Here is a 21,632-nt window from a genome sequence, read left to right as displayed (position 1 = left end):
TGTAATATAGTAAGTTAGAACCATCTTCACCATAGCTACTGTTCAAATTATTTCCTTAAAGTCTTCCTCGGAGAAACTATTGCAACAAAGTTTTGAAATAATAAACATCTGAAGGCCTCGTTGGATATTTTTTAACAAGTAATAACTGTGAGGGGGAGCCAGTTTAAACAAGTTAGTGAACTCCGTTAATTCTGACCAGGGACGAGAACCTATTTTGATTGTCACCATTTTCAGAAGTATAAGTACTACTGTAGTTAGAGTAGTACTCCAGTGACAGTAGTACTGTAGTTACAGTAGTACATGAAGAGACACTGGTTCGACGTAAGACAGAGGAGCTGAAGTACCGCTGAACTGCCACTTGGGGGAGCTACAGCACTTTCAAAGCGCGTGTACTTCACCTACATAGCAAATAGTGTATTATTATTTTTAAATACTTTGAAGCACCTGGTTGTATAAATACTGTGCATTCAGACAGCTCTAAATAAGTCTAAAAACGTGACTAACTGGCTCCATCTAGACCTCCTGTGGTTGAACCCAATCACTGATGAAGCCTATATGGATACATAAATATGGGACCACCTTAAGGATTTGCTATTATTTCACTATATCTTAAATATACTGGAAAGCACACAAGTGCTACACGTTTACGAGCAAGAGACCTGCTGTCAGTCAGATGACCTAAAAAGGAGAGCTGCTGGTTTTGCCTGATGTATCTGTATTTAACATATTAATGACCTTAACATTTTGCATTTTTTACTGTCATCTGTAGAATAATGGCACAGAGGCCATAATGTATATGAATGCATTTAGTTATTTCATCCTTACATATTAACTCAATTTAAAAAAAAGGTTATGATTTACTAATAAGTGTAGTTGCTTCGTGTTATTCTGTTAATGTTGTGACCGAGTCATCAAACAGTCGATGTCACAATGTATTCAGTGAATTCAGTAAATGCGTTCCATGTCCTGTGATGTTCAATAAAATGTAAATAAAGATGTAACGCTGACATCAGTGTCACAAAGTTCCTAAATGGCATTTCTAAAATGTGGCTTTCCAACAACAGTGTGCATCGTAGTGTGCAAATGTTTAGCAACAATCAAAAACAAAAAAAGAAACGGTCCGTCTTCTCGAGGAGGTAATAAGAGAAAAGTTTGCGAAGCGGTCTTTGCAAGCGGAGAAAAAGTCATGGAAAACAGCAGATCTCCATTATTAAATGAAGACAGAGCACCGACTGCTTACAGTCAACGGGGCAACAACAAGCAAAATGTCAGATATACTAAAGTATGTGAGGAAAATGGCTGCAAGTCACTCCTTTGGACTAAAGATTGTAGTCTTGTGATCTGTAATATGCTTTGTGTAAAAACAAAAAAACAAAATAAAATATGAAGATGTACTCGGGTCTTAAAGTATGCATATATTCACTATGACAGTAGTAGAATGAGTGCATGTTTATCACACCAGAAAGGATTGGACACTCAAAGACCGGGGATAAAGCATCATTGATGAGAACAGCAGTAAGAGCAATTCAACTTATCAAATATACACAGACCATCGGCTTTGTCACATCTTCAATTGAAATGTTGAACTTGGTAGGTGCTTCAGTAAGCAGGAAGATTTTTACAACAGTTAATCTGGCTTTCACTGTGTGACACGTGAACACACCAAACTGATTAGGGTTGATATTTAGCAGTGAGCGATCAGATAAAAGACAAACAGTTTACAGAAGGTGGTAACAGACTTGTATAACATTCAGTAAAACATCAGAGCTCTGATGAACTAACACTGTGGTGACAAATACACTCGGTGTGGTTACATTTTAACAATGTATCAAACTTTATGTGGAAACGTTTAGCAGGTGCTCAGTCTTTCTTGATGTAACTGTGAATGAGCACAGGAGACGATAAAACACTCCACGATCAGGCAAACACAAGAGACATGAGGCTTTGAGCAGCAACACCCAGCATGCACCTCTCACTTTGTGGGCTAACCTCATCAGTGGAGAACAGAGGGAGGCATTACGGCCATAATTCCTGCACAAGATGGGAGGATTACGGATATTGTGCCGAGTGTTGAGAGGTGCACAAGTGTTCCTGGACGAAGCCATGTGAGCACAAGGTAAGCACAGGGGCTTGAGGGGGAAAGCATGACTTAAGCAGCAAAAAAAATATATATATGAGGAAGGGGCCAAATACAACTTGAGTATTCAAATAAACCATTTTCAAAACTCCTCATTAGCTCAATTGTTTTACCATTTGTGGGCGCTGCTGCAAAAGGGAAATTGCCAATTCTGTCTCGCATAAAAATACAGCGCAAAAAAATAAATAAGAAGGCAGCAGCAGCTACGTAAATATATGAAAACAATTTCTCTGAAAAACAGGCAGAAAAATCAGCTGAACAGCGCAAATGCATTACAACAGCGCAATTCAAGGTAATCATAGTGACCAAGTAAAATGCCCCCTCCTCCCCGCCCCCCAGTCGAATTGAAACTGGATTTTATTCAAGTCAGTACATGTTGAAGCCGAGCAAGAGTGTGGTTCAAAAATGAAATACCTCCCCCCCCCCCTCCCCCTCCCCGCCTGCCCCGGCCGTCCACTACCGAGAATCTTCATGATTCAGTCTAACTTGAAGCGCGCACAGGCAGACCTTTATGTTGGAAATAAAAATACATAATTATCTTCACCCTCCTCTTCTGCGTGGTGGACAGAAAGGTGCGACAGACACTGCAGAGAAACTCTTCTGGAGCTAAAGCTTATCCAAGGCCTCAATCACAGTAAAGACGGGGCGCTAGATTGACGACCATTGTCCTCGTTAACAGAAACAAGAGCTTGAAGAGGGGGGGAAAAAAAAGATGTGTCATCTCAGTTTTTTATATTTACAAGCTTAGAAATATACAGTGGGAGAGATGGGAGGGTGAAAAAGGTTCGAGCAAGAGAAGATTATTTACAGCAGGTACTCCGGAGATATGAACAAGCGTCGACCTCGGCTGCAACACAAATCTCATCACTTCAAATGAGAAATACCGTGTAAGGGCACACGGCGCACACCCAGACATGCAGAGAAGAAGAGATCACTTTGGAATTTTAAAGGAATAATTTGACATTTTGGGAAATACGGTTATTGGATTTCTTAAGAGTTAGATGACATATCTGTTAAATATGAAGCTGAGGACAGGAGACCATTAGCTCAGCTTATTATAAAGACTGGAAACAGCAGACAGCTAACCTGGTTCTGTCTAAAGGTAACAGAGCTACTTCCTGGAGTCGTGACATATAATTCCATGTATAACAACTTGTCATTTTTACACTTACATTTTTATATGGATTAAACAAACATCCCACGTGTTAATAAGTGAACTTTAGAGGTGTTAATTGGGGTCTTTTTCTTTAAGATTTAGACAGATCCAAGGCAGCTGTTCCCAGTCTTTATACTAAGCTAAGCTAACCGGCTCTGGCTGTAGCTTCACATTTAGCACATATGAGACCCAAATAAGCTTATTTCCCCAAGATGTCAAACATATTGCTTTTTTATTTTTTTTCCTGTGTATCCTATGAGACCCAAACCTCTGCTCCGCTCTCCTGCTCTCTCTCAGTTAAGTGACCCAACATTCACACAAATGGGCAAGCGCTAAATAAAGAAAAGTTTCATTTCTAACTGAACTATCTGCATTTTCTTCCTATGGTTAGAGAAGAGGTTTGATGGGATGGATGGAGGGTTGCTACACAACACTCTGCTCTGTGTGACTGATGTAACCTCGTAGCTGCACTGTACAGTGTAAGATGATTGGCTGGCTGCCTAGCTGAAGCATGAAGATTTAATCCACTATTTACACACAACCTAAAAGGTAGTTTTAATTCAAGCTAATGAACAGAGAAAAAAATATCTGGGCTCATACCAGCAGGGCTAACACACACTCTGCACTTCAGTGCAGGGTGCTTGCACTTCTCACTCCGCCTGTGTTAGATGACCACTTCAGTAGCGTGGGGGTCGGAAGGGTCTCTTCTGCGAATGGAAGGGACCACCTGTGTATGGAGGACCGGACCGCTTGCCCCCACGGTAGCCCCCCATGGGGCGATCTTGGTTAAACTGCTGAGAGGGGTTTCGGCCCCGCAGCAGAGGTCTCTGTGGGATGGGGACCGAGAGCATGGGGGGTCGAGGACTGGGCAAGTTGAGCAGGGGAACGGGGTTAGAGGTTTGCTTGCGGGGCTGAGCGGGAGGACTAGTGGGGAGAGTGTCGACCGCAGGGGAATTAGGCGTGGAGGGAGAGGGAGTGGAGGATGTGGGAGAGCGGGGCGGAAGAGGTAGATTCAGAGGCTCCTTCACTCTGCCCAGTAAGGGTAGGGGAACACCAGGGGTACCTGGGCGGTGGAGAGGGGGGGCATGGCGGGGGACAAAGGGCTCTTTAACGGTGCCAGGGCGGGGCAGCTTAGGGGGCTCGCCTAGCAACGATCCCATGAGGGGTGGAGGACCCATTTTGCTTCCTCTGGGCCCTAGTCCACTGCGATCTACACCTTCAGGTCTGACTGAAAGGGGTCGATCGACAGGGACCAGCACTCCCCCGACCATGACGGCAGTGGGCACAGCATGGTGGGTGGACGGAGGGGAAGGGCGCTGGGGCATGGGAGGTGGAGGGGGCCGAGGGATCGGCGGAGGGGGGCCGAAGAAATGGGATGGAGGAGGAGGATGCTGGTGGAGGAGTGACGGGGGAGGAGTCTGGATGTTATCCGTGTGGTAGGGCATTTGGAACGGAGCTTGGGGTGGAGGATGTGCGTGAGGATGGGACAGAGGAGGGTGGAGATGTGGGGGAAGGAGGAGGAGATGTGGGGGAGGCAGAGGCATGGAGGGGGTCATGTCCTTGGTGCCAATGTTAAGAGGAGAGGGGATAGCGTGGGTTGAGGGAGCTTCCATGTACTCCTCCTCTTCATACCACATCGCTCCCCCGGGCCGACCGCCAGCCCCTCCCCCTCGCCGAGTACCTCGGCCAACCACGCGGATGCTCTCTACCGTCTTGATGCGCTCTCCAGCGAGTGGGCGGTTCGAGTAGCCTAGAGTTTGGATGGGTGCCCCTTCGGTGTAGGGAGACACTAGTGTCTCAATACGATGGTACTGTCCCTCCCTCCCATCCCCACCTGGAGACCGTTCAGCTTTCCCCTCTCGTTTTCCACCCAGACCTCCATCATCTGAGCCACTGCTGGCCTTACGAGAGCCTGCAGACTGTCTTCTTTCTCCAATCCCTCGGTTGTTTCCCATCATTCTTGACTGGCCGTGTTGTCCATCTTTCTTACCCTTCATGTCGTTACTGGGGGAAGAGGACACCTGCTTCCTCGCATTCATCACTTCATCGTCCTTTAATTTTGAGCCACTCTTTTTTCCAGCTCCGTAGCGTGAAGAGGAGGAAGAGCTCAGCAGGTCTCCATTGCTGCTGCTTCCTGATGGGGTGATCACGGCATCCCAGGGTTCACTGCGGTAGGCTGTGGGCGAGAGGTTATGGCCTCCAGAGGACCCTAAAGACTCTGGCACACTCCCAGGTGTGTCCATGATCTCGTCCTGGGTGGGGGTGCCGGCAGCTTCGTCTCTCACTGGGGTCCCATCCACCCCATCGGGACTGACATCACCCAGAGCGAGACTAAAACCTGGATTACCCTGCAGGAAACTGTTGATTTTGGATTCTAGGCTGGGGGGAGAAACGGAAGGAGCCGAGAGGCGAGGAGGGGGCGGAGGAGGAGGAGGAGGAGGAGGGGACAGCTGTCTCCCTTTCTCCCAGTCTCTGGTTCTCCCAGGTGTGTCTCGTTTGAGGCTGTTCCCCACGGTGGGTTTTGTTTTTGGGGTGGTTGGGGTGAGCGGGGTTTTAACTGCGGAGGATTCTGGGGAGGTTCGGGTGGGAGGAGCCGAGGTGGCGTTGGTCACACTTTGCAGGAGAGAGGACAAAGCTGCACCAAGACAGAAAAAGGGCGGGGCAGGGGAGTCAGACATGACGACATAAGAAACAAATGAATGATTTGTAAAACGTGATAACATTTTTAATTTTTTTAAAAAGTATAGTGTATGTGTGTGTTACCTGGTGTGTTTGTTTTAGACAGAGCATTGAGTATGCCTTCAGGTGTGATATCAACACGGGACAGGAAGTTGGCCAAGTGAGGGCTCGAAGAAGTCGCTTTGGAGGCTGCTGCTTGGCCAGAAGGAGTGGTGGGTGTTCCTGGAGACGGCCGAGGTGATGGGCTAGCTGCTGGGAAAAATTCAAAAAGACACAGAGGGATGCAGACCATTTTTTATCTGTGACATGGTTGAGTAGATCTACTTCATATTCCTATGGATGGGTGGAACACCGCTTGCACCGAGTGGCGATCTATGCAAAGAACATGTTTGCTCTCGTCTTCAGCAAACCTTTGAACACACCTGTATTCTTCATGGCAGATGTGAGCGAGCTGAGGATGGAGCTGATCTTTCCCAGGTCAACCTTCTCCAGATTCACTCCCATCGGGGTCATCGGGGCGCTTTGAGCTGCAGCGGGGGTGGGAGTCAGTGGCGTGGCCGCGGCGGCAGCAGTGGCGTTGGTCTTAGAAGCCTTCGTAGGTGTGGTGGGAACCTTTGATGCTGCATCTGACTTGGCAACAGCAGTGGACGTCTTGTCCTTCTTGTCATCTGCTAGTAAAAAAATAACCAAAGAGCTGATACATCTTCAAATCGGAAGCACGACACTACAACTGGGCAGCCCAATATGGATCTATATGAAAAAGGACACCTATCGCCCCACTACAACACTCTGGAGCCACTAACCGCCTGCTGTGGCAGCGCCAGCCTCTTCATCAGACATGTCCATGTCCTCCATGTGTCTGTTGTCACTGGGCATGTCTCCTTCATCCATGGCCTTGCCATCCAGCTCTGGGTCCACCTGGGCTCTGCTAGACCCTAGTCCCAGGTAGGGTGAGTCAGAGCCAGTGGGAGAGGGGGCGTCTTCAGAGGGTGAGGGGATGGGTGAGTCCTCGGGTCCAGGTAAGGTCGACTTGAGGGAATCCAATTTTCTTTTAAGGCTGGCCACGCGGTTGGCAAAGGCATTGTACGCCTGAGAGAGGAAACACGAGAGATATGAGGAAGATAAAAAGGATGTTCCAGCCATCTATAGTAGCATTTAACAACAGTCATTGTTACAAAGCAACAATAAATGTCTGTGTCACCATTTTGATTATGAACAACAAATACCAAACCGGAAACCGAACACTCACATTGGCCACAATTTTAACCTCCTTGTACTGCATCTCGTAGAAAATGTCAGCGTTTCCCAAAGCTTCCAGCAGAGGAGGCCCCGTCTTCAGCTCTTTCTCCATGAAGACGACAAACTCCTGCAGCTTCAGACTGCCATCCTCGAAGTCCTTCGCAAACTTGTTCCCTCCTGCCTTGTCTGGAACAGGAGACAATTGATAAACAAGCAAAAAAATGAGATACAAGATTTATACACATTCTCATATGGGTCAATAAAAGACTAGCAGTGGTGTGGCATGAAGAGGACATATCAAGTGTGTTTGTGGCTTAAGACATACAGCACACTGTATATAGTATACAAGTTATACATGATATAAGTATAAGAAGTGTGTGATGATGCAGAAAGAGCTCGGTGACATCCCACCTTTGAGTCTCTTGAGAGCCTCCGTGCTGCAGACGTCTACCCGGAGAGCTGCCAGCTGCTTCTCCCTGAACTCCTCTTCTGCGACTGCTCGCTTATAACTCGACAACTGCTCGATGAGCGAGTGGGGCTAGAAAAGAAACGGAGTGCAAAGAGATAAGTGACAGAAAGTATAACTCTTTAGATATTTGCTAACACAAACAGTTACAAAAGTTACACAAGACAACAGTAATGAGTAGGGATGGGTATCGTTTGGGTTTTTTCCAATACCGGTGCTAAAACGATACTTTTAAAACGATACCGGTGCCTAAACCGATACTTTTTTTTACACTATATTAACTGTTTAAAGTATACTATAAATATAAACACAAAACACTTGGCTTCAAACTACAGCTTCAAACTTTTTAACTTCAAACTATGAACAATATATTAACTGTTAACAGTTTACAGTATACTTAAATAAATAAAAATAAATACAAAACACACACACACTCTGTACACACACTACAGCTTCAAACTTCAGCAATTATTTTGCAGAAATATGAGCATATTTGCCTTCTCTGGCAAAATACGACACGTCTCCTGACTTATTTTATTTTACCAGTTGGTGGCAGTAATGCGCCAATTCATCGTTTGCCAACCGCCACTACACCTCAAAGAAGAAGAAGAAGCTTTCGCGTGTCTGTGGATGTTGTGCTTATGAGCGGGCAGTACCCCGTTGTAATAATACTATGAGTGAGGAGCGGAGGACCGAGTCTATCGTTACCTGCTGCCAGGACGGAGTCATCAGAGGAGTGTAAAAAAAGTATTTCAATCGGCTCAGGCACCGAAAGGAAGCACCGAAATCTGCGTTGCGTTTCGGTCCGGTAGATACCGGTCGTATAGGAACCAGGAACCATATTGGCACCGCTTTTCGGTACCCAACCCTAGTAATGAGCAAGACTTACTGTGAACTCTGCTACAATCTTGGACTTGAGGGCAGCTTTGGTGCTGGCTGGAGCTGGAGAGGGAAAGAAAAACATCAACTGAACACAATCAGAACTGTAAACGGTTTGAAATAAACAATTATGTGACTCAAGTTTTAGGAAGTTATTTCACTTTTTAAAAACCTTGAAGTGCCAAACTGACCAGTTGCCGGTGGAGTCTCCTTTTGTTTTTCCTTTTCTTTCTCTTTCTCCTTTTCTCTCTCCTTTTCCTTCTCCTTCTTCTCCTTTTCCTTCTCCTTCTGCTTCTCCTTCTGCTTCTCTCGCTCCTTTTCCTTTTTGTTGAAGCCAGCTTTAAACTGAGCAATGACCTCTTCGGGGTACACGCTCCTCTCCTCCCAAATTGTAAAAATCCTTTCCACTGACTTGCGGACTTTCCCATCTCTGACAACGAAAGAAGGAAACGTACCATGGCACATGTCAACACCAGAAGAACGGGAGAACAGACGTATTCTTATTTCAGCTGCATTGCCGCGTACTCACCTGATAAACTGCGCGGCACTAGGAAGGACTTCTGCGAAGGCTGCGCGAAAGACAATGGCATTCTTTCTCTTGCAGTTCTGTATCACGTCGTTGGCGAGGTAAAAGAGATTCAAGCGGTGATTGTTGTCAGCTGAAAAAGAAGAAAGTTTGAGCTCATTTAGAACCAGTGACGCATCACATAGCTGTTTTTCTGTAAAACGTCCCGCTCAGCACATAATTAAAAAACACATCTTATGGATCGTTATCATACAGCTCGTGTTTTTGTGAAAGAATATTTATTAACATTGGCCAAAATGCAATAACACCAACATATCCACTGATGCAAATACAGCTCTGAAGTGTCACCTGTGCTGCATTCTAAAGCCGTAACGGCATCGTAATCTATTAAACTACTGTCGGGCTGAAGACGGTGCCTGTTTTAGTTGGTACGATCAGTTCAGTCATACATTTCCATATCCAAAAGAAATACGATATTGGCAAAGATCCAATGATTTTCACTGCTTCCTAAAATAGATCCAGTAGCCTGACTTTAGCAGGCAGGATTCAATTACAGTCAGTGAGCTGGATTTCACATTCTGTTACATTTTAACAGAGGTCAGCATCTTAGTTGGTTCGTCTAAAAGACACAAGATTCATCAGTTCAATCAGCAATTAACTGATCACTGCAGTCTATGCAAAGAAAAAAAATCTAAAGACCAGCTCCACAAGGTAAAAACAAAAAGGAAAGTACATGAAATGGGGGAAAAAAAGACACTTTGCAGTAAAAACTGATCGAATGAACTACCTAAGGGAGTTAATATTATTAACATAGATCAACTATCTCATATCAGCACATACTGACAATATAAAAATTGTTGGCAACACACAGAGATCCTTGATAAAATAGTTTGAGTTGTTTTCAGCATTAACTATAAAGTTTTTAAAACAAATACATATTTAAAAACAAGGCTGATATCACATTTTCACAAATATGCCCCAAACATCATGTGAGTGACGCGAGTTGTTCATACAGCGCCTTGAGTATCTATGAACAGATGACTGAACCCTACTCTCACACCCAAACACACACCCAAACACACACACACACACACACACACACACACACACACACACACACACACACACACACACACACACACAGACAGTTGTGACACCCAAACGGTACATTTCTCCAAAAACAGTATCTGTACTTCTATTCCACCATTCAATGCTGAAACAGTTTGCAAAATTCACTTGAAAAGCTCCTAAATGACAAAGTGAAACATCAAAACACTGAAAAGTGACAATGCAGCACCACCTTATTTAGGCCCTTTGTATGTCAAACATGAAACATTTTAGGAATAACTACTGGAAAATAATATTCATGCCAAAAGGAGTAAAATATGTGCAGAAATTGAAGTTATTATTTGTTCACACTTCTGAAACAAACATGCTGGAAAGTTTAACACCATCTGTCTTTGTAGTTTGTGAACGTCATGCTATGAGCCTTTCTGTGCAGAAACCTGAGGAGTTTATTTCATATAAACTATGTACAACAACACAAGACTGATATTTGATGTATGCTTCCCCTAATACAATGAAAGGAACAAATTCAACAAAGTATTTAATATTGTTCTACTTCAAAATGTATTATTGATAAATATGTGTTGTGTATTTTCTGAAAATTGATTTCCCTAAATATAGCTTTAAGCCAAAACTTTCAAAAACGTTATTATAGTGATATTGAAATCAATGGCAAACGTTCAAACTGAACATTGAAGCAATAAAAACAGAACATTTCCTTCTTTCAAAAGCACCGTTTTGCTCCCTTTTGTGATTGGATTGAGATTCATCACAAGCAGCTACATTACATGAAGCTTGATGCCACAAATTAATTTGGGTAGCAACACTGTGCTTTAATATACTAACGCACAGGACATGAAACTACACTCAATCTTATTAGGTTGCATCCTCACTGAAAGTAAAGAGTATTTACCATTCAACCATTCAGTCAGACGATATCATATTTTAGTTGTTTACTTATTTATTAAACCTTTACTGTGTGATTAAGTATTTAATTTGACTCGTTTTAATCTTGTTTTTCTACTTGTTTGTTTGTTTGCTCCATCCACTCTGCTGCTGTAATCCTGCAAATTAGAAAAACTACAGTTTCGTGTTTAGTTTACCAAACAACTTGTGCTGCAAATATAAACTGCGTGTTGGCAGTGGTGCTCAAAGATATACCGCGGGTATTTATAATCGTCCACACATCCGAAGCTCTTTTTCATCACAGAAGAGCTTTTGGTGTTTTTTTATCATTACTATTCACAAGTAATAAACTCCAACTTTGAAATAAAATAAAATAAAAACTACATGACATACCAGACTAAAAGTCAGGCAAACTAATGGATTTCTGCAGTGCAAGAAAAGAAAAGGAAAACCTGTTGTGTGCTTGGTTGGCATGGACTGTGTTTACTCACAATGCTTCTACTTGGTACCTTGTCGCCTACAGCCAACAATAAATGACGATCAGTAGATTGACTCTTGGCCCCGCTCTCCATCAGAAAACAATGGCTGAGCCAGTGCACAGCAGTTTGCAGTGAGCCGTCAGCACAACCTTTCATCATGCGTTGCTCTGTTGGCAACGATGCGCAACGATAAGAAACGTCTACGTCAGTCATTCCCAAATACATTCGCAGAATTTCTTCCAGAGTCTTTTATTTAAGATTTATATCTGCAACACACCTTTGAGCGCTGCGAGGGAGCCTGAATGTTCGTATTGTTCTGATTCTACGTACAACATTGAATCTACTGTGAAAGGCTGCCGTACATTCAGTGCGTTTTGTTGATGCGAGGAAAAAACGAAAGCCTGTTAACTCCATCAAATTCATTTATATCATTAAGTCAAATGTTGTTTTCTTTAAAGTCCGTCCCCAAAACAAAAGTTTGAACACTGGTCTACATGATGATTTGAGTGAGACAGTTAAGACTTTAAGTTTTTCAGGGCACAATAAAACTCCATTACAAATGCAAACAAAATGTTTTTCTAATGTTTCAGCAGTCAGATTAGCAAGAAACTGTTTTAGAAACTCCTCATTTCAGATGATTCCATAATGTGGATTATTTATTTGGCTTTTAAAATTTGTACTTTTCCCACTTCATACGTTTAACTCAGGTTAAGATTGGAGAACAATTTTTGAAATAAGCATTTTCCTGCTGAAGATGCGAGTGATCCTTTGCATCTAGCTTTCATGTAAATGTACCTATAAGACTTTATGATGACTCGTGTTTTTACACACATTTCATCGGGTTCCATAAATCAAAAAAACCAAATTAGCATCATGCAACAAAGGCAAATGCAATCCAATATCTTTAATCCTACTCAAAACAAACATGAGGTAAACATGACATGTAATAGCAGCGTTGTGATATTAACTTCATGATAAGAGGTCATCAAACTTCACACAAATTAAAACTATCTGCCACTTCTTTCCAAAAACCAGACGGGAAACTAAACCTTCCAAAACCCTCTGATGAGTAGAAACAATATAAAAGCTCAAATGATAAATAACACCTTCATCAAAGAGTTGCAACATCAATTACATTTATTCCTGCATTCACCGACATCAACGGCCACAGCACTAACTATGTGGGGTGATGAAATCTACCGAATCATTCGCTCCAACGTTTAAAAAAACAAGTCCGCATATAACACAATAATTCCTCCACAAATGTTTAGGATTATTATGGTCTACAAAGTGTTGTTAGAAACCATGCAAATGTCTGTAAACCTATTCAACTAAATGCATTTTGTAGTTCAAAATAGCAAAAAAAATATTACTAGAGGACAGGAAGCGACCAAACACACAAAGTGACCCGTGCAGACGAAGACAAACTGATCATACTGTCGTCTGTCTAAGAGCTAAACAAGTGAGAGCAGTTCAGTGGCTTTCCCACTGTTACCTCAATTTAATTAACTCTCTCACAGAGTCACAACAGCGACTATGTTTGCTTTCATGTTAATGAAGTGAGATGCTGTACAAGCGTTGTGTAGGTATTGCAAAGTATTTTTGAGATTAGATCAAATAAGAGTAAAGTCCGACCACTTTTCATCATTGGAGAATTTCAAATGCTGCATGCAGGACTCATAATACCTCATAGGAGAGCTATATGGAGGAGATGTGTTGCAGTCAATAGTAAGAAGACAAACTGGGATTTCAAACATAATCCAGAATAATATAAATGACTTTGAACAGATTAGTGAGGGAATAAACAACTACCCAGAGTTAGATAACGAGGATTAACACTTGTCAGATTCCAGTACCACTAGTTTGTAAGACTATCTGGTGACACATCGTCTACTTGTGATGTTTCCTTGACAAGGAACCTTTGCCAAGAAACCTACTTTGTTTCAAGTGTTACATGAACACAGTAACACCAACCAGGTTAAATAGCTTGAATGTGCCAGCCTGCCTGGTCAACATAAGCCATTATAGTTACTATAACATTTATATTTACTTTAAAAGTTTAACTGCATCCAGTTAGGTATATTAGGAATATACAGTAGGTTGGTAAGAAACCACTATGAAGCAATGACAATTTAGTAAATAAAGTTGGAGGAAATATTTTAGGGTGCTGCTGTCAAGTGCAGCAACAATTTGCAACCTGATATTGAAATGCAGATTGTTTATGATGACTCGTGTCATACTAAGTAGAACATTTACGATATAATTCTGTTATCGTGTACTTTCCTTTTAGCTAGATTAACGGTGTACTATATACAAATATATGCCACCGCGTCACACCAACAATCATGTATGCAAGACGACTAACCGTCATCCAAGAAGTTAAACCTACTAAACACCGACAAAAGCTGATCTTTAACAGAATCTAACTAAACACATTGTAACCACCTTCAGTTCAAGTGTTCATTCTTTGACACATGCAGTGCAGTGCATGGCAGATTTCTTCGTATCGGTGTAATCTCCAGACCATGAGCCCCGGGAGGCCCGACTGTAAACAGAGCTAGCAGTGAGACCGTCACGCTAGCAGCGAAACGTTAGCTTAGCTAGCATTAGCGGCTAATTTTAAGTGGCGATTACAACGCCAGCCCCTTCAAAAGTGCAGTAAAATATAAATGTATGATTTGCATCTCAATAATTGTTTATTTTTGCACCTAATTGCCTTGCACTTCACACTTCAAAACGATCACAAGACGCTGAATTTGGAAAAGTCGATCACGGTCAACGCAGAGACGCATTTGAATTGGCTAAAGTGGGCTAGCTAGTGGCAAGCTACTCACATTTCTTGAGCCACTTCATCCAGTGGCGCACGATGAGGCCGTGGTGCTTTTTGTTTTCAATGCACCAGTTCGATTGACCCTGTATTGACTCCATGGTGTTGGATACTCCTTGAAGCCGTCGGTCTACAGACGCTTCCAGGCCAGCGTTGGAGCTGCGCGCTCCGTGCCCGCTTGCAGCTCCTGAACCGGCCGCCATCTTTCCAGCTCTGTCTGCTGATGGCTCGCTGCTGCTGACGCGCGCGAGGGAGCTAACGTAATGAGGACTAGAAACACGCCCACGTGTTCTTGCTACTTTATCACAAGGACATAAATGTACTCGCAAGTGTACGTCACCGTGCACAACACATAATAAAATAAGTTATCTGATGCTAAACAATGCGCGGGAGTAGTTTCCAACTGACGGAGAAAAAGAGACAGAAGTCGGATGAATGTTGTTTATTTAAGGCTGTCACTGTAACGTTAGTGAGAAAAGTAACGTTCTGCTACAGCTGAGTTATCTATTTGCTCGTTTCTCCAAAATAAAAATAAAAAAGTAATTGGGAGCTTTAAATTCAGTGAAATATACCAGTAAGTACTACAATTAGTTTGGGAACAATTTGAAACATTACTCAGGAATCCTTCCAGGTTTATACTAAACATATGGTCACTCACTTATTGGGCATTTGTTTTATTAACTACTTTTACTCAAACATGGTATCATTATCAATGTACATGTGGGTTTTGTCACAAAAGTCTAGTCATCACAAAAAGATTTGAGTCATTGATTTACATCACAGTGCGATCTGTCATGTTGTATTATGACAAAATAGCCTACCAACAAAATGATGAACACTGATGCAGTCATACACACACACTCACGGACGCGCGCGCACACACACATTCTTGCAAAAGCATCCACACAGGTTTATTGTTCCTCCATTTCTATGTTCAAGTCTCTTGATTATGTCTGTCTGTCCTCAGTTAAAGGCAGCCAGTCAGTAGTGAGGGCCACCTGGCTGTGAGGCTGTGGGTCTTGTAGAAGGGGGAGTTCACTGAGGTTTCAGTCATCGGGGTTGTCCAACACACTCTTGCTGAGAGCCAGATCCCAGTAGTGTTCTGTGCCGTGTTTCTTGAAGTGTTCTCTGGCCATGTTCTCTGTAGGGCACTGCTTGAACTTCATCTCCCCAAAATTGCGCTCTTTAGCTGTGCCCTGGAGAAGCAAGCGGAATCATTAGACTTGAATGAGATCACACACACAAAATCAATTAAATATAGTTGAAATAAGACCGGATGTGTGAACACTCACGTTCCAAATTAACCAGCACTTGTTGTTCCTCTTTGTGTCATCATCACCGTCTGGATCTAATTGAGAATTAAGAGTTCAGTATCATTAGAATTAGCACAAAGAAAAGACACAAAAGATTCAAAAGTCAAGCCACTTTTACCATCTCTTTTACTGTTGTGTTCCTCCCATTTGATTCTTTGCAACATCAGCTTCCTGAACTTTTTCTGGGATTTAGGGCCTGAAAGAGGGAGATCGTAAGTATGACTTTGATTATCCCACTGCTGTAATTTGTCATGGGCTAGCAGAGAAAAAAAAAAAACATGCAGACCCTTTGGCCACGTGAAATAAATATCAAACCTCATAGAAGTACAGCTATATGTTTTTTTAACATGTCAAGAAATCATGTAGTCCTTCATGATGTTGTCAGTACACCGACGTAACACACTCAAAAGCTAATTGAGCACAAGAAGCTAAAACCTTGTCGAGCTTACTATCACTGTAGAGGAGATGGAATAACATTACAGCTTTAAGTCATCATGACAAAGCAGAGGGGACTCAAATTGCAAATGCAATGCAATACAAAAAAACATATTCGGGATGATAAACCAAACAGCAGACAACATTTTCTAACATTTGAGGGATTAAGTATAGTGTGACATTTGGAAAAAAGTTATGCCAATTGTATATTATTCAAGACAACATGAATGGTGAAAAAGATCAAACTAGTGATGGAAAGACACAAAATTATGAATATAGTTGATTATCACAATCTTACTTAAATCACCACACCACAGATATTTTACAGTGTATTAAAAGCACGAGCTATGATCTTTGAAAGAGACAAATCCATTTAACTCATATCTTACCTCCCTCCACCACAACGAGGTTGACATCTCTGTGCAGAACTACTGTGCCCGTCAGGTACAGCTGGTTGGCATTGGCCTCCACTTTAAACTTCTTAGCAGGATTATGCAGGTTACGGATCCTGCACAGGGAAGGTGAGGTGCTTACATTAGACACACACTGCACTATATATTTGAACTAAAGTATGTAGCAGGCTCTTGCTACAAATGCAGCCAGCCCTCCATCAAGGACTTGTACATCTCCAGAGTCAGGAAACATCACTGCAGACCCATCACACCCTGGACACAACCTGTTCTCCCCTCTGGTAGGCGCTACAGAGCAGCTTCTCTCCACTGGCCGTCACTCTGATGAATACTATATCGGTCCTTCTGCCCCATTAACGTTGTACGTTGAGAGCAATGTAAAAAACTGAGTGAAATTCCTTGTACACGTACGCATACATGGCCAATAAAGCTGAATTTAACTGCACACCTGTACACTGCAATGTGAACACCATCACCGAGGTCTTCTTTTAACTTCTTGACCTTCTTCTCCTTCCTCTGCTCCGATGTGAGCTTGCGAGCTGCATTGGCATCCTCGTGAACCCTGCAAAGATGGGAACACAATTTAAAAACAAAGAAACAATGAGTTATCGTACAAAGATAAATGGCAATTTCTAAATGAGGAGAGTGGAGCAGTGCGTCGGTTAACTGCGTTACTAACTTCTGTCTCTTGGCCATCTGCGCTCGGACGTGGGCCTCCACCTTCGTGGGGTCCTGAACGGCCTCCGTCCCCAGCACTCTCATCAGGTTGGAGATGCGTACTGAAAAAAGAAAGTAAACATCAGTAATATGTTTCATCTTTATTGTAGTAGTTTGTAATACCAGTAATGTGTGTGTGTGTGTGTGTGTACCTTTGGGTTCTGGTGGAGGCATCAGTCCCAGACGAACCTTCTCTTGAACTTCTTTCTGTCCCTCCCTACGTGTCTGTCTTCTTAGTTTCTTCTGTTCTTTCTTTGTCAGGTAAACGCCCAGCGTTACGGGCTTATCTGTGTCAACTGAGAAAACAAAATAGTTAAATAAAGTGAAACAATTCCAGCAAATTATTGTAGTGTTGAAACAATTTCAATTAAGACAGTTCATAAGTTGTATAATGGACGGTAGGCACAGCAAAAAAGTGAAATTGCTTTCAAAAGACTTAATTTGAAATGTTGATATAATTATCGTTACTACTTAATACTAATAAACTTACCAGGCTCACGTTAATTTCAATGCCAATTGGTATCTCTGTGAGTGCACTTCTACCTCATGAAGATGTTTATGGGACAGAAATGTTCTCCTTTTTAACAAAGATACGTTGGGAGCACCTTTATCAGTGTGCAGACGTTTTACCTTCCAGACACTCACCTGGAGGGCTGATTTGGGCGGGATGTTCTACCAGATTGGTCACACCAAAGAGCTCCATCTCTTCAAATATTATGTTGGGTGATCTTCATTAGATAAGAGGGAAAAGCATGACAGTTAACTACAGGAAGTTGATCGTACAGACTGCATTACTATGTATTATGCAGCTCTGCCATGGCAGTGAGAATGAGACATTTAACATAACATAAATCTAGAAGTTTCTGGGTTAGCTGTACTTTCTTACATGACTATGTTGTAGGGCAGGATGTAGGAGTCCCACCACTCAATGTTGGGCACGTGCTTATCTCCAATCTCTTTCTTAGGGGCAATCAGTGCCAGCTTGGTGGAAGCCTGGATTCCTGTCTTCTTTGCTGCCTGGGCAATCTCATTCTGCAACCTTTCCAACTGGGCCTGATTGAGTACGAGATCAATGCAGGAGGGACAAAACACCATTATTTGTATCTTACGTCTATTCCAAATAATCAGAATGAGACAACTGCTGACATGTGAATGTTTTGGAGCTGAATCCAACCTTAGTTCTTATTCTCTGAGCAATCTTCTCAAAGCGTCCCTGGTCGTGGAACTTGAAGCCCCTGCGAAGGCGCTGAGCCGGTGTTATAGACACACGTTGGTCGAAGTAGGATGTGGACTCCAAGTCCTCCCCAGGCTTCTCCTTCAGCTGCTGACGGAACTGCTCCCGCTTTACCGCTCGAATGTTAGCTACACATATGGTAGAAAAGGAATTGAGGAAAACCACGGTAAGAAAATAAGACTGTGTGTGTGTGTGTGTGTGTGTGTGTGTGTGTGTGTGTGTGTGTGTGTGTGTATACACACAGGAATTGGACCACTCTACACATACCTTTCAGTGTCGGCATGCGGTGTGTGAGTTCCACCTCTTTGCCGCTAGCATCCACCGTTCTTCCCATGTCATCCAGAATAAGAGGGGTTGGCTTGTTTATCTCCTTGATTTCAACTTTCCTATAAGAGGGACACACAGAGAAAGAGTCTATTTTCACACTGAAACATCAACAAATACACATCTCCCTGACCATGTGTTTTTTTCTCCACGATTTTAAAATCCTTACTACTGGGATATTACTCACGGTGGGGCAATTCCCATAGCGTGTAGATTAGCTAGGGCCACCAGGTTGTGGGGCCCGGTGTTCCCCAGGGCTCCGAGGATACCAGGTTTCATGGCTAACTGGGACTGGATGCGGGCCTGTAGCTCAGCGGCCTTGCGGGCCTTCTCGATAGCATCGTTCATAAAGCTGGCGGCCTGGGACGGGGCGATGGACGAGGTACCGCCTGTAGCTGCAGCAGCGGACGTGCCAAGAAGCCGTGAGAGTGGAGGGGCTTCCAGCTGGGACTGTGGTGTGGGAAGGGGCAACCGCTAAAGTTAGTGAGAAATAATTTGACATCAAACTGAATGCATGATACTGATACTGAAAGAATTTCATTACTGGTGCAGCAGGGACTGAAGAGGAAAAGCTCAGTTGTTTCTTCCTCTCTTCTATCTGTTTAGTGGCTGCTTCCATCATCTGTTTTATCTAATAATACAGAGAAAAGGTTAGTTATTGCATCATAAAAAGGGTATTTAGGAACAATCTTTAACAGACAAAATCTCATCATTATAATCTCATACCTGCATTTTGGTAAGCATGCCGGGGCTCTCAGATGGAGGTCCGGGTATGACCTCAGGCTCCTCTACCTCCTCGAAGCGAGGGACCCGTTTCCTCTTTGGTGCCGTCATATCTCCCGCCTCTGGAGTTGCTCGCACTACACCGATTTCAGCCTCATCACCAAATACATCCTGAGACCAACAGAAACACCAATATCACATGTAAGCCAAACATGTGTGTTTAGACATAGTCCAATAATATGATTAGACATATAATTATCTCATGAGTCTCTGCTCTTGTCAATAATAAACACAGTGAGTTAACTAGTTGTTGTTTTTTTTAAGTAATGACACTGAGCATGTGTACAGACAATGTCTGATTTCCTGACTTCCGCACTTTTGTAAAACTGCATGTAAATGTTGTCACTGAGATTAGTTTATGGTCTTATTATTTAGGATACTTGAATACTAAAATAATCAATAACTGCAGACTTAGTATGTAGTGACAACACAGTTCGAGAGTGTCTGCTTACCTTGAGGTCTCTCTTGCGGTGCTTCTCTCCTGCTCCTTTGTTGCCGCGTGAACTGCGACTTTCCTCTAAAGCTTCGAAAAGACACTCCACGAAACCTCCAGCAGAGTCATCAAGGAAGGGACGTAGCTGGTCTGAAGGGGAAATGAGTGATAAATAATTAGCGCAAATCCAGTCATTTTCAACATAACACCGTGACAGTTGAGTCAAGAAGGATGTGCAGTACACTACAGCCAATCATCCACCTTGGGCTGGAAAAACATAACAAAGGAAATCAGGACCTTTTCTGATGCTTAGCATCTTGACTAAATCTTTGCGTATCTGGATCAAACACAGCAGGTCTCAAATAGTTATTCGTTACCCGCGGTCTTCCTTTTGTCCAGTCCTTTTCCAACACAGTGCAAAGCAGCAGTAACCACTGTGGGCTCTGAGAAACCCAGGACCTTCTTCACAGTCCGCTCCACCCACGGCCTCATCTCCTCCACCTCCCGTTTAGGAAGAGACATCCTCCAATCCTGCAGAACATCACAAAATGCATCATCATTTAATATAGGTTGAAGAACCAGATGATTAAGTATGTGTCTCTTTGGGACAGCTGTGTCAAACTGATGTGTCCATCCCAAACAGGGCTAATGTTTGTAGAACATTTTATTTAAGACAATATCACATGGAATACATATGCGACACACAAGCAACAACATCATCAATACAATGTCAAGTGGGAACAAGCAAACGTAAACAAAGGTAACAACGCTTTCATTCGAAAATCCTAGCACCAATTACAGCCAAAAGGCGCAAAAGTTGCATATAATAGCGCCGCACTTATAGCTTTAAAGATGTTAGACTATTTCATGTCATCGTAACATGAGCACAAACCCCTCCGCTGTCTCCACACATGCGTAGCGTTACATAAACAAACGTCATATTATTTTGCCGTTTCTCAAACAATCCCATTCACACCATCACAAAATGAGCTGTTGCTTGTCAGTAGTTAGCTACAATGCTAGACTTGCTAACAAGGAGCAACACACGAGCAACAAATCAATTTATGTTACATCCGCCAAAACTGCCCGGCTAACGTTACCCTGCTAGTTAACGTTAGCACACTGCTGCATGTGAGCTAACAACATCAGCGCATATCCGCTCAATTTAACTTACAAACCTTTTAATTATGCCGTTATCCGTTATCAGACGTACGTTGTATCTGTCAAAAACAAAATGGACCACGTTCAAAACGCGTAAATCACTCAAACCTGCTAAGTTTTCTGTAAAACTTTCTGTTTGGTCGTGCCGTTCACGCGACGTTTCTGGTCCAGGACCCGGAAGAGGAAATGTACGCTGCTGCCTCTTCTTCGTGAGCATTTGCACGCAGTCGTTTTGGTCAAATGTTCGTTGTTTCTACCTAGCGGCACACGAAGGAAAGTGTCCCGTGTGCCCTCCGAGGTAATGGTAACAGACGAAGAGCCAGGTTTCGAGAGAAAACTACTATCTTTTTTTTTTAAGTTTGATGGAAAGAACACGAACAGGCTATAAAAGAGGCTGTTAAACAGTAGTATTGTTACACATTATGACAGAACTGGGTAAAACGGTTGGTTTTCTATTTTCTCC

General features: G+C 43.0%; 2 protein-coding genes across 3 annotated transcripts; both read right to left on the bottom strand.

The window, feature by feature from the left end:
- Positions 1-1,481: 1,481 nt before the first annotated feature.
- On the bottom strand, positions 1,482-14,588 carry rprd2b (regulation of nuclear pre-mRNA domain containing 2b). The gene is made up of 10 exons (XM_076109287.1): positions 14,367-14,588; positions 9,086-9,215; positions 8,748-8,986; positions 8,567-8,619; positions 7,623-7,749; positions 7,222-7,397; positions 6,776-7,061; positions 6,395-6,643; positions 6,057-6,224; positions 1,482-5,928 (listed from the first exon to the last, which is right to left on the bottom strand). The coding sequence occupies exons 1-10, from the start codon at positions 14,560-14,562 to the stop codon at positions 3,971-3,973; spliced, it is 3,582 nt and encodes a 1,193-aa protein (XP_075965402.1). The 5' UTR covers positions 14,563-14,588; the 3' UTR covers positions 1,482-3,970.
- Positions 14,589-14,786: 198 nt separating this feature from the next.
- On the bottom strand, positions 14,787-21,383 carry prpf3 (PRP3 pre-mRNA processing factor 3 homolog (yeast)). 2 transcript variants are annotated; one of them, XM_076109232.1, is made up of 17 exons: positions 21,278-21,383; positions 20,386-20,539; positions 20,028-20,158; positions 19,519-19,686; positions 19,337-19,423; positions 18,980-19,242; positions 18,736-18,854; positions 18,409-18,596; positions 18,121-18,287; positions 17,880-17,962; positions 17,387-17,530; positions 17,197-17,296; positions 16,966-17,079; positions 16,497-16,615; positions 15,791-15,868; positions 15,652-15,707; positions 14,787-15,555 (listed from the first exon to the last, which is right to left on the bottom strand). In XM_076109232.1, the coding sequence occupies exons 2-17, from the start codon at positions 20,528-20,530 to the stop codon at positions 15,406-15,408; spliced, it is 2,112 nt and encodes a 703-aa protein (XP_075965347.1). In that variant the 5' UTR covers positions 20,531-20,539; positions 21,278-21,383; the 3' UTR covers positions 14,787-15,405. The 2 variants fall into 2 exon arrangements, with proteins under 2 accessions (XP_075965347.1, XP_075965346.1); XM_076109231.1 differs by having other exon boundaries at positions 21,187-21,354.
- Between the last annotated feature and the right edge of the window lie 249 nt (positions 21,384-21,632).

This window comes from Anarhichas minor, unplaced genomic scaffold (assembly GCF_050575085.1).
Source record: "Anarhichas minor isolate MPS153535 unplaced genomic scaffold, ASM5057508v1 ptg000041l, whole genome shotgun sequence".
NCBI classification, from domain to species: domain Eukaryota; kingdom Metazoa; phylum Chordata; class Actinopteri; order Perciformes; family Anarhichadidae; genus Anarhichas; species Anarhichas minor.
Note: the sequence above shows the minus strand (reverse complement) of the source record. Positions and strands in the feature narration are given on the sequence as shown.